We start from the raw sequence: 16,537 nt of genomic DNA on the forward strand, positions 1-16,537 counted from the left end.
AGTTACAGAAGCTAGAGTAGAGCAGAGGTTGGACAGGAAGTGACGTCAGGACATTGGCTGTCTATTTTTCCATTTAGCCATGTTGGCTACCAGTGCTCCTGCTAACTACTAATCATTTCCCCAAGTAATGCTAAATAGGGCTGCACAATATATTATTTTTTTATCGTCAATGCAACATCAACTGCTGCAATATAAATGTCGCGAAAAAGGCTGCAACATATTGCAAAAGACAATCAGAGATTTATTATGTTAGTTGAAAGAAAATATCAGTACTTTAAAATGTAACTGTCATTCATTTTTTTAGCGGTGCCTTTTATATTCAATTCAATGTTCAATTTGTTTAATTAAAGATTGTTGGTAATGATTTGTTTTAAATTTAACAAGCATATTGTTGTATTTTAGCAGAATCCTGAAAGCAGCAGAAATACAGAACTGCGTACACTCTGTCTGTTTATGTATCGCAAGTTTAATCGTTATGGCGATATTCGACAACATTATCGCATATTTCTCTGATATCGTGCACCGTAGGTGTTTTTTAACCCAAGGCAGAGTATGTGGAACAGCGAGTCTAAAAGCAAACACAAACTGGAGTGAAATGAAGTTTATTTGTATAGCTTAATATCACACATATCACAATGGACCAAAAACCACAGCAGACTAAACTCCTCAAAAACAAAAGAATACCTTGAAGAGTTCCCAGATATGCATAACCCCATACTGGAAATGTGTCTTGTGTCGTCTGCAGTGCGCAGAGGAGACGTGTTGGCAGCGTGGAGCGGCATCCGTCCGCTGGTGACCGACCCCAACTCCAAAGACACTCAGTCCATCTGTAGAAACCACATCGTCAGCATCAGTGACAGCGGACTGGTCACCATCGCTGGTCAGTTTTGGGATTATTTTGTGACATTACTGCACAGATACTGCTGCATGTAAAGCTTAACTGTGTGGTTCCGGAAGTGAAAATCCTGTTCATTTTCTCCATAAGAATTTTGATTATTAGCCATAATGTCTAAACCAGAGATCTTCAGCAGGCACAGCAGTTGTATTGTATCTGTATTCAACAAAGTATTGTTTAATACATTTTTGAATGTGTTTTTCCCCAAAAATTTAAATATGCCTAAAAATATACATTAACATGAATACAACATATTATTAGAAAAGAAAAATGGGCCTATTCATAAAAAACAACAACATCAACAACATGGCCTGTAGGTAAGGTAGCCACTATAGCCATCTACTGATACAGTTAAGCTTATGGATTCACTGTGCCTTCCACATGTATGTTTGACATTAAAACATGATATTTGAATATGTAAATAGAAGCTTAGTATTGTAGGGCACCATAAAAAGGTATGTATAAAGGCTTTAGGCCGCCTTACACGTCAGGCCCAGTTTATGCAATTTAATTTTATACAATATATGTAGTAGGGGGTTCCTGTTCGTCTCTCTTTCAGGTTAGGGGTCCTTGGCCTAAAAAATGTTGAAGACCCCTGATCTAAACCATCCGAGGTAGACTGACCAGGAGCTGTGAGGTTGTGAAACCAAAGTTTCTGCAGCTGTAGAAGCTAGAAGTCCGTATGAAATCAAGCTTTTAAAAACTTTTTTAATGAGTTATTTCCAGTTTTATGGAGAAATACTACACTACCCACAAGTACAGTTTCTGTACACAGGCTTGTGCCTTTGCCTTTTTTTGCCGTTTTCAAAATGTTATTTTGCGCCCGGATCAAATGTTTAATGGTCCACGATTCCTCTCAGAGCTGGTTGGCTCGGCTTCAGGCTTGAAACTCTTTATATCAGCATTTATTGAAACGTCAATGGAGATATTGAACAGGGAAAATCCCTTCCTAAACTAGAGCCGTTAAAAAAACTCTTGACATTGTTGAGCCCTATTAAGGCTGCATATTTTGTGTTCAGGTGGGAAGTGGACTACCTACAGATCGATGGCCGAAGACACTCTGGACGCAGCCATCAAAGCCCACAGCCTCTCAGCAGAGCCCTGCAAGACCGTGGGCCTGATGCTGGAGGGAGCCAAAGGCTGGACGCCCACGCTCTACATCCGCCTGGTGCAGGACTACGGACTGGAGAATGAGGTAAGACACATTTGCATGTTATGAACAGCATACGGTCGCATTAGCGTGCAGACCTGTGTTTCCTAAAGTCGTTTTAAGTAGTATAAATATTTCTCAGAGTTGCTATGAAGGCACAAATCCTTTCACTAGTTGAGTTAAACCTCAGTGGATGGAGCCAGAGAAGCACAGTTTTTCTAGTTAAGTAACATCAGATTGTCAAAGTAGAAAACAGCTTTATTTTAAGTTTCAGTCAGTCTTTCGGATAGTTTCGGTGCCTGTCCCTCTTTAAATCAACAACAGTTTGTTGTTTGTGTGTCTGAACTTGATCAAACCCTGAATGTTCACTCAAACCTTTATTGTTTCATATCAAACCTTACCAGATTTTTAAATCCAACAGATATCTTATCCCTGCTTACAATAATGTCAAAGTTGTACAACCTTTCCTTTTGAAAAGAACAAATAAATTCATTCAAGTCATCTTGGGCAATCTCCTAAATTTCATGGTCAAACCAGCCCTCACACAATAGCATCTTTACATACTTTTATTCATATGTTTCGCATAAATTTCTTCTTTACTTCAAGCTTATCAATAAACTAATTTGCATTTGTAAATTGATATTTCTTCTTTGAAGGAACAGTTCAACATTTTAGAAAATATGCTTACCGTAGTTGCTTTTTTTCTGAGAGTGTGGTGAGAAGACCTAAATTATCAAAGTAAAAAACAGCAGTTTTTATATATATATATATATATATATATATATATATATATATATATATATATATATATATATATATATATATATATATATATATATATATATATTTTTGACCAATAACATGCATTTCTATACAGTTTCTGTGTTGGGAATAGTTTTGCCAAATACTTTCAGGTTTAAAATGCAACATGTGAAGTACATTTTGTATTTTAGTGATGGTAAGTATTTTTAAGTAAAAAAACATATCTAGCACCCCCAAAATGTTGATTTTTAATGGTAAGAAGTAAAAAAAACATATCTCCCCAAAATGTTGAACTATTTCTTAAAGCTCTGGCTCCAAGAACAGCTCGACTTATGTAATAAAACGTTTTCAGCATGGCAAAGCGTAGAAAAGAAGTAGACCTTTAACTACCTACGGATAAAAAACCAAGCTGTAAACGCTGACGCAGGCCCCGTCACTGTCCTCTTCTCCAGCAGCAGCGGAGCTGACATTAAAGCCGCCGCTGTAACAATGCTGACATTTCTACTACACAAAAGACTGGACACACGTCGAAATGCACTGTATTCTGTACGATTTACCAATGGCATTAAGTAAGGGCACATTGATTTACATCAGCTGCACGTCATATTTCCAATAATTAGGCTGTGCGTTTCATGAAACCCAATAGTACATGGTTTCATGAAGAAAAAGTACTCCTGCGCCGAGTGCCTACAGTACACTTACTCCTCATTAGAGGCGTTCTGCACCGGCTCTGGTGATCACTCCAATATTCCTAAAAGGTCACTGTTGATATTTGGACAGGGTGTGCCCTTTCACATGATCGCCAAGCCAACGATCTGAATAGCAAATAGCCTTCTTGTGTTCTGTAAACATAAGACACCTCATTGACAAAGTGGCGCCAACGCTTATCGCTTAATTCGGAAGAGGTGAAATCGATCATGTGAATACCAGGAGCTGTCACTGCCATCTACGCTGTTTAACCTGTGATTTTATATCGTGAGAGCAGCACAGTGAATAAAAATCACAATAATCCACAGCCAGCTCAAGGCCAAATAGCTCTGTCTTTGGATAAATACGCAGTTAGTAAAGGTTATACTGCAACCCATGTTACAATTTTTTTTATAATTTAGAGATGCACATACAGCAATTTAGTTTGAGTTTGAGTAAAAGCAGTCTGGCTAGTCCACACAGCATTCTGGGATGGGAGAGAAACATTCTCTGGTTGATGCTCTGGCATAATCACAATCGTCTTGGGCGGTGCTAAGCGCCGGATGGAGCCACGGTGCCTCTGCAAAACAGCCTCAGGAAGGAACTTGTTTTAGTGGAACATGTGTACGTTTAAAAGTAGTTTTAGTCGTGTAACAGAAAACTCAGATTGGACAGATAGTCTAGCTAGCTGTCTGGATTTACCCTGCAGAGATCTGAGGAGCAGTTAACCATAGTCCTCACAAATCCACCGGAGGTTAGAATTCTAACGCAAAGAAAGAGGAAGGTTTTGGACATCCGGCCGAAAAGAGGGACATCTGGCGGAATTTCAGGCGTAACCTGATCAATCCCGGAAGTGGAATGTCGTGGGTATAGTAGACTAGAGTAACTGTTTCAGTTTAGTCGATCGATGCAAAGCTATTAATACTTTGAGTCCTTTTTAAAGCAAAAATTTCAAACATAACTTAGTTGCAGCTTTCCAAAATGTTGTATGTGATATTGAAGTTAAATATGATTGGCTTTTGGACTATGGAATGGAAACAAGCAATTTGAAGATGTCACAAAACTGTGAGGGACATTTTTCTCTCTTTTCTGACCTTTTATCCACCAAATGACTAATCCATTAATTGCGAAAATAATCATTAGTTGCAGCCCTAGTTTACATTTGTACGCAGATATCGTCATGCATCTTGTCTCGTGATCAATTCAGCTATATGATACCATATTATGTGAAATAGTGCCTCTGCTCTTTCTTCCAAAGGTTAACGTTTTGTTTCATAAAAGTGTTTTCATTTTATTGATATATGCGGAAAGAAAGCAGGTGAGAAACACAAGCATATAATGTGTTGGTTTTTATGGAAAAAATGGAGATTAAACCTTTTTTGCACATTGGTGGATAAGGAAGAAATTATAATTTTTTTCTTCTTCTTGTACAGTAAATATTGTATTTCTTAAGAACTATTTTAGATAATTATAATGTTGTCTTGTATCTTTATCACTGACGATTGATTTATAGCAGTAAAAGTTGCAGAGTTCCTGTGTATTTTTGCTGTAGTACTATGAAATAATTTACTGAACTAACAACAGAGAAGCCGCTGGTTGAAACTTACTGTACAGGTTTTTCTGTGCAGGCGTTGTGAGTTGAATGCCTTTTTATTTTATTTTTAATATTGTATTTATTCCTCTGTGCACAGGTCGCTCAGCACCTGGTCTCCACTTACGGAGGAAAGGCGTTCGACGTGGCCAAGATGGCTCAGGTCACCGGGCAAAGATGGCCAATCGTGGGCAAGAGATTGGTGTCTGAATTCCCCTACATCGAGGGCGAGGTAAAATGGGATTTCCTGCTTATTTTTTTGCACCCAAAAGGCTCACATACTCCAGCCTCATGTCAGTCTCCTTTCTCAGGTGCTGTATGCAATCAAGGAGTACGCCTGCACAGCCATTGACGTTATCGCCCGGCGAACACGCCTGGGCTTCTTGAACGTGCAGGCGGCTGATGAAGCCCTCCCACGCATCGTGCAGATCATGGGGAAAGAGCTGGACTGGAGCGAGGAGCGGAAGACGGTACGCTTCAACAACACATCGTTAAATGAGTGGGGGGGAAAGATCCACCAAAATAGAAAGATGTAAGGACACAAACTGAGGATTTTGTTTCAGTAGTATGTGTAATAGTCTTCCCTGCCTCAGAAAACCTGCTCTGTTTTACATAATGCTTTAATCCCTGGTGGGTTTCTAAAGTCCTTCTTTGTCGATCAGTACACAATAGAAAAGGTCCACACCCTGTATCCCTTTAGAAGAGGAAGCTCTGTCTCTGTGTTTATGAAAGAGATGACGTGATATTGTTGCATGAAAACTGAACTCTCAGCTATTTTGAGCCGGTATAGTCACAGTACAGGGAAGCCACATGTCTTACGCTGTAACGTTAACAAGACATCTGCCAGTATGGAGAATAGTTTATTCAAGATTTTAAAACCGTAATTGTGTATGCAGGGGGACAGGTTCAGTGGACGTATTTTATGTACTGTATGCTTTCCAGTCTTGTATAAAGTACTTGGACGCAATACTTGAGGAAAAGTACAAGTATCTTACCAGAAAATGAGTTTGGTTAAAGTCCCCTTTTAGAATATTACTTGAGTAAAAGTCTTAAAGTATCTGATATTTACTGTACTTAAGTATCAAAAGTAATTTTATGATATTAAATGTACTTAACTATTAGAAGTAAAAGTAAAACATTTAAAACTTTGATTATGAACTTTATTGTGGCTTCCTTATAGTGAAGCGTAATATTCAGGGTTTCCACACCTTCTTAAACATCAAGTCTGACATCAAGAAAGAGAAAAACAGAAATAGAATTGAATTGAATTTGTTTTGTAAGAAAGAATCTTTCACTCTAATGTACGAAAACATTTCTTGCAAGAAACGAGTAACGAAGATGCTGAGGGGGAAATGTGAAATGAGTTAAAGTATACATTTTCTTTAGGATATGTAATGGAGTAAAAGTCAAAGTTTCCAAAAATATAAATAACAAAGTAAAATACAGATACGTGAAAATTCTGCTTAAGCACAGTAACAAAGTATTTGGACTACACTACAACACTGATGCATTCGTTAAAGAAGTATTTTTACACCAATTTCAAATGTAAAGCGTTGGGGGGTGATGTTGGTGCTGCCATCTAACAACAGAAGTCTTGGTATATTTAATGTGGATGGATGGAGAAGAGATGGAGGGATGCAGTGTCACTACAAGCCGTTTTCTGACTCCTCTTTTCTCTCTGCTGATGTGGAATCCAGGCCGAGCTGGACGCAGCCAGGAAGTTTTTGTACCTGGAGATGGGCTACAGGTCTCGCTCTGAACAGCTGACCAAGACATCTGAGATCAATCTGGACAACCAGGAAGTAGCCAGGTCATTATTACACTTCTCTCTCTTTAAAAAACAAAACAAAAACATGGTAACGTTTGTGTTTTCTGATGAAATTTGAAAGTTTCTGTAGATGATTACATCAGTCACCCCCACTTTTTACTTTTTTAAATCCAATGGAATGTTGTTTGTCATGTTTCACCATCTCTCGGGAGCATACCTTTTAAAAGAATATGATAGTTAATTTTGTTTGTGCTGCACATACTCAGATGTGAACATATACATCCCAGTGCCCAAAAAGTGTCCTGGGGTTAACTTGAGTTGCGCAAAATGCACTGCTGTTCTCTTAAAAAAGCCCTGTAACTCATGTTTTTAGTTGTATTTTGATTTGGTGCAAGTGTGTAGCCTGCTGTTGTATTTTTCTGTATAGACTCAATGAAAGAAAACTTTAACGAGCTCAAGAATATGCTTATATTCATCATGACTTAAACTAAAAAGAAAAAGGCAGTTGTTCCATTAAAATAGTTCTGTTTATCCTCATTGTGAAGACAGACATCGATCAATGGTTACTGTTAAGTCTAAGTTTTGTCAAAAGCTGTAGAATCAAATGTAAGGAAGTGAGTAAAATAAATACTCTGAAAACTCTAACACTCTAATATCTGTGTGACAGGTACAAGAAGCGTTTCCATAAGTTTGACAAAGAGAGCAAAGGATTCATCACGACTGTTGACGTCCAGCAAGTTTTAGAAGTGAGTTGTCTTTTCTTCTTTCCTTTTTTTTTCTCTCTGTCCTGCCTCTCATCTTTACACACTTGTCTCCATTACACGTTATTGATCTCTGGTCCTGTTCTTCTGTCTCTGCAGAGCATCAATGTCCACATTGATGAAAATGCGCTCCATGAAATCCTTAATGAGGTGGACCTGAACAAGAACGGACAAGTGGAAATTGATGAATTCATGCAGGTATGTAACACGCAGCTTAGCAAGAATGCATCTGATAACACATCCTTTCCCATATTTGTTCAGTCAGGAACACTCTCGTCATACATGTAACCATTTATTGCAACAAAGGGAAATACAGTTATGCTTGGCGCTGATTGCTCTGCTCTTGATAATGCTCCCTAGACCAGCCAAGCTGCATGCTAAGCTGAGACAGGGAGCACAATGCAGAAACCTCTCCTGGGTTAAAGAAGAGTGAGCCATAAGAAAGACATTGAAAACCATTGTATACTTTGAGTCATGTTAGGACTTTGTACTAGCAAGGTGGAGACTGGGTGAACTAGGAAGGTGGAGACAGGGTGAACTAAGAAGGTGGAGACAGGGTGAACTAGGATGAACTAGGAAGGTGGAGACAGGGTGAACTAAGAAGGTGGAGACAGGGTGAACTAGGAAGGTGGGGACAGGGTGAACTAGGATGAACTAGGAAGGTGGAGACAGGGTGAACTAAGAAGGTGGAGACAGGGTGAACTAGGATGAACTAGGAAGGTGGAGACAGGGTGAACTAGGATGAACTAGGAAGGTGGAGACTGAAACGATGTTTGACCATACGGCCTTAGCGATAAACAAGCCGTTATTTAATGTCGCGGACTGTTGTTTGGTGCTCCTTTCTTTTTAATTATTTTTAATGGGTTTTTTAAAAGTATCGGTTCAGGCACCGTTTTAGCATCAGTATCGATAAAAATCCAAATGATACCCATCCCTAAGCAGCAGTGAGTGTAGCAGGGACCAGTGAGGAGGGAGTCACATTTAAAAGGACCGCTTTGATGTGAGAGTGGCTCTGATTGGTGCGTGTCTGATAGGAATGTAATCCAATCAGCGGGTGTATGACTTCCGCTAAGCTTCATTTTCAGCAGATATTTCACTATGGGTATTATTCAGGAACAGTTTTTTCAAGTATCTTATTTTTTCACATTTTCTTTTAAAGCTTACTTGTAAAATGTGATATTACATTATCTCTAAAAATTGATACTGTGTTGCTCCATCCTTTAACACTGCAGAGAATATCCAGCTACTCTTTCTAAATTAATCAGTCAGGGCAAAATAATATAAAAAATATATTTTTGTAAGTCTATACATCCTTATAGATACCTGTTTTATATTATATACATTCATTTACAATATCAGGGAATCATAGCAGGGAGAGCACCTTTCTCTTGTTTGTCGTTTTCAGTATTATCAGCCAGATACAGACAACATATTCCTCCTTCTTTATGCTATAATGTCACCAACGCTGCAACACATATTACCCTATCGTTAAAAAAAGAGGCCGTTGTCCACCTGAGATGTGAGAACGATGAACTTCCTGCAAACAGAAACGGGTGTGAAGTCCGACTAGATGGAGCTAATTAAAAAGGCTCTGTCAGCGACTTGTGTAATGAGGCCTGAAGTGTCCGTCCGCCGCTAAATAAATTACTTTCTCACTTGACAACGAAGTCCAGAAAAAGAGTCATTATAGGGGAGCTTGATGGCAGTCTGTGATTTAGTCTTCATTAGTGTGCCGGCGTCTCCGCTGGCTGAGGACACGAGCCGATGGATAAATCAACCACGAGTCAAAATATCTTTTAACTAGAAGCCTTTTCTGTCCCCCTATGTGACAAGTAAAACAGGACAGAGTTGAGTATTTAATCATGCATGCCATGTATGTTATGATTCTGAATCTCTGTTTCTGCTTGTGTGGATGCCTGCCCTGCACGTGGACCACTTAGGGACAACAAACAGGTAGTGTACATGGTGGCACTGATGGGAAAACCAATACTGGAACCCTCGGGAGCCCTACAAGGCTGACATGAAAGTCATTATTAACCATAAAGTTACTTTATTAACTTTGGTGGCTGAAAGGGAAAAAATATGTGTTAAAGCTGCACTAGGAAACCTCATACATCGGTGGCTGAAAGGATAAGTCAGGTGATATTATGTTTTCATTATTGTCAACAAATCCCATTTAAAGACCAAAATCATGCCATTTATTTTATTCTTCTGTCCCATAGAGCCCCATCGTTGTCCAGAACGGATTAAAAAACACATCAGTGAGCCAAACTGTTGCATATAGTAGGTCATTAAAGTAATCAAGAAAGAAAGCAAACGCACAAATTCAAGCCAACGTAACACACAGACGTGCAGAAACACAAAAATACTGCTGAGAAATGTCTTCAAATGTATTAGTAGCAATCATGCATGGAGTGATGATTTTTTTCTTACAAATCAGAACACATTAAACAAAGGGTTGGATTAGTCAAGTATTTTAGCATTTAGGCTTTCACTAACACATATTTGATATGATTCTAAATTTGAAGGAGTCCTTAGTGGTTGTTTCTTTGTAACTTACTGAGAGTTTGTACAGTCAGTTGTGGCAGTTTATGCACTACCAAGCATGGAGACTTGTGATGTAACAGTGTATTAATCTGCAGCTGAAAATTGTCCCCCAACAAATTCACTATTTGCTTCTTGTTGTAATTACTGAGTCTTTATTTTTTATTTTTTTTTAGAAATGATTTATTCAGAGACCTAGCCAAAACGGCAACATAAAAACTACAAAATCAGGCAACAAATACAACGTTGCTAAAAAATCCTAATTGTTTTAAGATACGGCTAAGAACAGAGACAATTAAAGGATTAGGTATGCTTTAAACAGCGCCCGAAACCTACAATTTTTGTTACTTTCCCAAACTAACAATCTTTTATTTATAAAATGACTACTTCGGTCACTTTAACCGAGTGCAACACCATGACTGACTTCAGGAAAGGGCCTTCTTCTGCCTGGTGACATGGTTTACAGCCCACTGACACCTCAACAAGTGGAGAATTTACAGAGCTCACATCAATCAGTCTGATGGAAGTCTTCAGTAAGGGTTAGTATAGGTTTGGGGCTTGTAACTCATTGTTGGTTTTGGTCTTAATGGAATGTGTTAACAATAAGAAAAATATAGAATAATATCTTCCTCATCCTTTTTAAAAACTCTAAAATAAAAATGCAGAAATTGTGAACATGCTGCGTAGACCACCCGCTGAAGAGTGAATCCTGCATGTTTAACCCCCGTGTTGTCTTCCCGTCCACCATTGACTTGTTGTCATTCTGGGTCAAAAAATGGAAATTAACTACTACTTCTTTTTTTACCCCGACGTATGCTTTATTGCTTTTTAGTCCTTTAAAAAAACAAAAGAAAAACGTTTTTGTAACTTTTTTCAACGCTTTTATAAATTCATGGTTAATAAACCTAATTTATATAACATTTATACCTAATTTTTGAGTTTTAAAAAAGCAGAAATTATGAATTACTTTGACTACTAGTTAAGATCAGAGGATGTTGAGTGGATCACAGACTGGTATATGTCAAAGTCTAGCCAGGATACTGTTTTGAAACATTTAAAAAATAAAAAATGCTATAAAATTGAATAAAACACCCAAAATGTAATGAATGTAATCATTAATGTTACCTGCTAAGATCGTTTTAACTCATGCATCAATGTTATTTTGGGGCAATTTGCTTAAAAGAAACCCATATTTCTGATATAAAAAACTTAGAAAATGGGTCAAATTGGACCAGAGGACAACACAAGGGTTCAAATAGTCTCTCTTTAAAAGGAAGGAAGGAAGGAATGAAGGAAGGAAGGAAGGGGATGCAGCTCTTTTTTGCAGAACCAGTCCCTCTTAAAATGGCTTCTTTTTCCACCTGGTGCACATTTAACACCTTAACAAGACAGCCGGTGCCGGGTTCATGGTCTACTTCTTGAAGTCTGGGATATGTGAAGGTGGCAGACCGGTGATCTCGTTGTCCCGTACCGATAATTCTAATAGTTAACCTTTTCCCCCGCTGTTCTGTGCCGTTTCCTGTGCAGTTGATGAGCGCGGTGAAGAAAGGACAGGTGTCTGACAGCCGTCTGGCCATACTGATGAAAACAGCGGAGGAAACGTTGGAAAAAAGAGGGCCAGTGACGGTGGACCGAAGCGGGGGCGGAGTCTGAGTCAGAGGATGCCAAAAACAACCAAATCTGCTACTGGTCCTTTAAAAGGTGGTGACGACAAAAGGGGCAAACGGTGCCATTTGAAAGACAATAATGCAATCAAGCACGCAGCGGGATGAATTTAGCCAAATCAAGAGTGTGTTTTTGAGTGGACTGGTTCCTAATGATTGAGGCTGAGGCTTGTGTTTCCTGACCAGTTGATCCGTCTCTTTTTCTCAACATCTGGTGCCTCTGATGTTACGCAGCACATCTGTTTTATACTGTCTTTTGATATTTCAATCATTCACATTATCTTTGTAATTTCTCCAACGCTGCTTTTTCAACTTAATTTATTTTTTAACATCACCGACACTGATTGTTGGTAAGACGCTGTCCTCAATGCGATGCAGCTTTTTCACGGGGCAACTGAGCATTTGGTTCTGCTTTATTTTACGGGTCCATTATTAATTATCCTAATAATTCCCTGTAAGAAATATGTAACCTGCTACTAATTATCGGGAAAATCAAGACATACTTTGACAAGCATAGAGCTTAACATAAATGAATGAATAAAGTTTCCATTAATGAATGACTAATAATTAATATTTACTTGGCCTAAATGGACCCTGTTTTTCCTGTAATCAGTAAAATGGAACCGATTCTTTCCAGGAAACTTTCAGAGAAGTAATTATGGACCCCTAAAATAAAGCCTTGGCGAGATCTTCAGTTGTTTCTGATCTTATGATGTAATGAGCACTAGTCAGGTAATATTTAATGGTTCCTAAAGCACTTTGACATGTTTCTGAAGTACTTGGACTGATTTGGATTAAGTGTGGGACTAATCTGGCATCTTCTTGCCCACTGTGTTTTTCTATTTATTGCACTACTGACAACTACTGATACTGAACTACTATGGATGCTGAGGTTTACATTGCAAGGTTTCCAGCTTTGGCGTTTTTAACCCTTTCTTTCCATCTACTGTATATTTTTATTATTTATTCTTTTTTCTCATGTTACTGCAGCCATTTATAGACAAATACAGTTAGATGTTTTAATATGTTGCATGAGATAATCTGGATTTTAAAGGCACTTTTATTTGCATGCTTCCCTTTTACTAAATTTTTTTATTTGTATTTTCACAAAATGTGTTTGGAGTTCATTCTTTTATTTCTTGTGGTGAAGGCAAAGAGAAAGTATATACTCCTGCTGACATTTATGTGACACAAATGGGACATTTGTAATCCAGCGTTGATGTCATGTCAGAGCATGTTTGTGATTTTTAGGAAATGAAAAGTATATGTGCCTTGATGTGCCTAAGATATGACTCTTTTTCACAGCACACTCCCATGTTAAACCAATACAGGAAATGATGTTAAAGAATGTAAAGATGTTTAAATAATAGTTGTTATATAAAGAATAGTATTTAAACTGCATTGCATGTTTTTTGTTTAGAACAGAGGTCATGCTGCCATGTCAGAGGGGTGAACTTTAGTTTGGTCATTTGACCTGCACAAATCAATAGGGACAATAGGTGTTTAATAGGACACAGGGATTGTTTACGTATCTGACGTATTTTAATTCATGTGTGAGCCTCTCACAGGTTTAAAATCAGGTGGTTGAAAAAAGAAGAAGGTGATTTAATTTACTTCTGAGCCCCGATCAGGATTGAGGAAGCAGGTTAGTTGACTTTTTGAGTCTTAAGTAATACATACAGATGTTTTTTTTCTGAACTGAGGCTATTAGTTATGAATTCTGATGTTGCTGAGAAGAACTTAAGATGAAACCAAGATTTTAGGGTTTTAGGAGCTTGAAAAATATTGTTTAGTAGTAGAACTAAAGACCACATTCAGACTGACTTTAGCCTTCTGGCAAGAAAGTTAAACCTCAACTTGCAACCTAACACATTGTGTATTTATGCTCAAAATAGTTCCTTTTCCAGAGTTATAAAATCCTGTCCTAAAGTATTGTGCAGCGTTTCATCTGAGAAGCCTTCAAACTCTTAGATCTGCTGCTCAAACTCACTTGCATTTCATCTCCATCTAAACGCCCGCTATTTAAGCTATCAAATAAGTAAAAGAAAAAAGGGATGGCAGTTTGTTTTCATTCCTCCAACATGGCAGTAGGTCCATCCTCACTCTTCCTCTCCTGCAGATGGTTTTATATTGTTAAATAAATGTGTGTGTGTGTGTGTGTGTGTGTGTGTGTGTGTGTGTGTGTGTGTGTGTGTGTGTGTGTGTGTGTGTGTGTGTGTGTGTGTGTGTGTGTGTGTGTGTGTGTGTGTGTGTGTGTGTGTGTGTGTGTGTGTGTGTGCTTCCTTATTGCCTTCATATTATGATTTATATTTGTATCACTTACATAAGATTTTCTATGGATTTATTCATATGCAGTAAACAAAATCATTCCATAAGGTTTCCTCACTGGAACTGTTACTGGTGTGGGTGTGTGTGTGTGGGGGGGGGGGCCTTCAAACTGCCGACTGCCAGTCAGCAATATAGCTCATGGGCAGCACGGCTTTAAACCCCATCCTGATGTTTGATTGTCTCCTGTGGATGAAATTACAGCTTTATCTATGCTCAAAGAGAATCATATTCCATCTACTGTAAGAATGCTGTGAGCAGGTCTTCAGGTAAAAAAAAAACCAATTATGTATTTAAATGTATCTGGTTGCTTGCTAAGCTTTGTTCCGTTTGTTTCTTGTGTGAGCATCACTCATAGCTGGTGTCATACCAGCGGGGAGAGGGGATGTGATGGGACAGAAAATATGTGTTTACTGTATGAAAAGGTCTTCTTCTTTATTTTTTTATTTTAAAATTGTGAAATTACTGAAAAAAAGAAGCCTGGAATCAAGGGGATAAATAAACAGCTACTCAATGGACTTTGTAGTGAGATCTTTCTCTCAAATATGACTTAAATTTGACTTCAACTTAAACCTAATTTGAATATATCTTCTGTCTCACTGCTGACCTCTATTGTTTAGAGTGAAAATCAAAAACAGCTACTCTAAACCAAACTAGTGAGGTAAGAGTTTATGATTGAAATATAATGATGCAGGTGGAGTCCAAAAGCAGCTAGTGTCCTATTATCTGTTGGGTGGGGTTGCACCTGTTAAAAATAGCTTCACTCAGGTTGGTTTTCACAAGGATAGAAGCACACACACACACACACACACACACACACACTAAACTCCATCAGTCTGCTTCCTGCAAACTGGGTGAAAAACCTTTTTTCCCCCGAAAGGTCACAGTGAGATTTGAATGACAGCTTTAAGTCCTTTGCTCATATTACAATCTGCGGCGGAGGAGACGTCCGCAGTGTGCTGCCTTCCTGGAAAAGGCCGGGAGTACGGGGAAGCAATTAATTGTAATGAATAATGGGACAAATCTGGTTGGCATATGACCACTAATGCTCCTTTTCTTTCTCAGGAGGATTTAGGACAGTGATGCGTGCCCCGCTGAGGCGTCTGCCTGCACACTAATTGAAAAGTGTGAGGATGCTGGCACTGTCTCCCTCCATTTCTTGTTTTTATTCTTTCAAAGTGAATCCTGATCCATTAAAATCTAATTTGAACTAATTGCCAAATTACTCCAAACATCTGTACCCCCAGAGGAAATATTCAATTGGCTGTATTTATTCATTATGTTCAGATACTATGTATTTGCTGTCATTGTTTTCTCCATATACAATGCTGTTTTAAAAGCATGTTTGCATGTGAAGAAATACAATTTTTGGGAGTAAAAAATTAAAGAATTTAGCACGAAGGAATATCTAAATCAGCCTCAAAGTGTAACTTTGTTGTTCGATACAAGTCTTACTATCAAACCTTTAATTGGATGACAAATTCAATTATTATTATTATTATTTTGGGGAGCCAGAATTTAAAATGCATGAAATTTGTGTGGGGTTTGTTGGGGGGCTCAGGGTCCATTTTAGCCTTTGAGAGGAGCAAAAAGTAACGAAATGCCTGGTGGCCCTGAGAAATCTCCACTTTATGGGGTGAAATAATAGCTCACACATTTTTGAACCTCCTCCCGTGGAACAAAAAGCCATTTTGCACAGTGTCCTGACATTTCCCTGGGTCATTCACAGGCTTTGTGTCTGTCCGAGTGTGCACAGGAAGCTCTTTGAGGTGCATTTCAATGCACACCTGCCAATCAACGCAAGCCACAAGAGAATCTTAGCTCCTCAAATCCAAGAAGAGGAATATTAACATCCAAGATTCCTCTTGTCATGTAAAACTAGAGCCGTTTTAAATCGTTAAAATGTGTTCAACTGGTGCAACTCGAGACCAAAAAACACTGTACAGCTCTTTTCATTTTATAAATATATATTTTTGTACTCTGCATATTTGACTTCTTCATTTTAAACCTCCAAATGGACTGCAGCTTGTAAAGGTTCAAACTCCCAACCAGTGTGGTCTTATTTATTGATACGTTTTTTTTGTTTTCCATATTTAAGAAGTGTTAAACTGCAGGAGAAGCTCAGAAGGATGTGCAGCTGGATAATTGTGCAAAGGCTAACAACAAGTTGTAGCCATGTACCAGGATTGTAGGGGGTGACCACCAGCAGAATCTAATGTAATAATGATAGACAAGAAAGAAATAAGTCTGCAAATAATCACTCCCAACTGCAGCTGCAGAAATGGATAAATAGAGTAATAGAGTAGAGGGTCAAGCCTGAAAAGTATTTGTGCTCCTAACTTGTACAGGTTGAGAGAACAACTAAAAGCATGCTGTGTTTTTGTGAAATG

At 38.4% G+C, this 16,537-nt stretch overlaps 1 protein-coding gene across 3 annotated transcripts in view; it reads left to right on the plus strand.

Moving 5' to 3' along the window:
• The window catches only part of gpd2 (glycerol-3-phosphate dehydrogenase 2 (mitochondrial)), a 28,837-nt gene extending 14,861 nt beyond the window's left edge, over positions 1 to 13,976 (plus strand). For 2 of the 3 annotated variants that reach the window (XM_028572039.1, XM_028572040.1), the window contains 8 exons: positions 746 to 880; positions 1,915 to 2,090; positions 5,186 to 5,317; positions 5,397 to 5,555; positions 6,783 to 6,895; positions 7,521 to 7,599; positions 7,714 to 7,812; positions 11,686 to 13,976. In XM_028572039.1, the coding sequence (XP_028427840.1) occupies positions 746 to 880; positions 1,915 to 2,090; positions 5,186 to 5,317; positions 5,397 to 5,555; positions 6,783 to 6,895; positions 7,521 to 7,599; positions 7,714 to 7,812; positions 11,686 to 11,811 (1,019 nt within the window). In that variant the 3' untranslated portion in view covers positions 11,812 to 13,976. Of the gene's footprint in view, positions 1 to 745; positions 881 to 1,914; positions 2,091 to 5,185; positions 5,318 to 5,396; positions 5,618 to 6,782; positions 6,896 to 7,520; positions 7,600 to 7,713; positions 7,813 to 11,685 lie in introns of those variants that run through there. The other variant, XM_028572041.1, reaches the window with a different exon arrangement.
• Positions 13,977 to 16,537: the final 2,561 nt, after the last annotated feature.

This window comes from Perca flavescens, chromosome 24, assembly GCF_004354835.1.
Source record: "Perca flavescens isolate YP-PL-M2 chromosome 24, PFLA_1.0, whole genome shotgun sequence".
Lineage (NCBI taxonomy): Eukaryota > Metazoa > Chordata > Actinopteri > Perciformes > Percidae > Perca > Perca flavescens.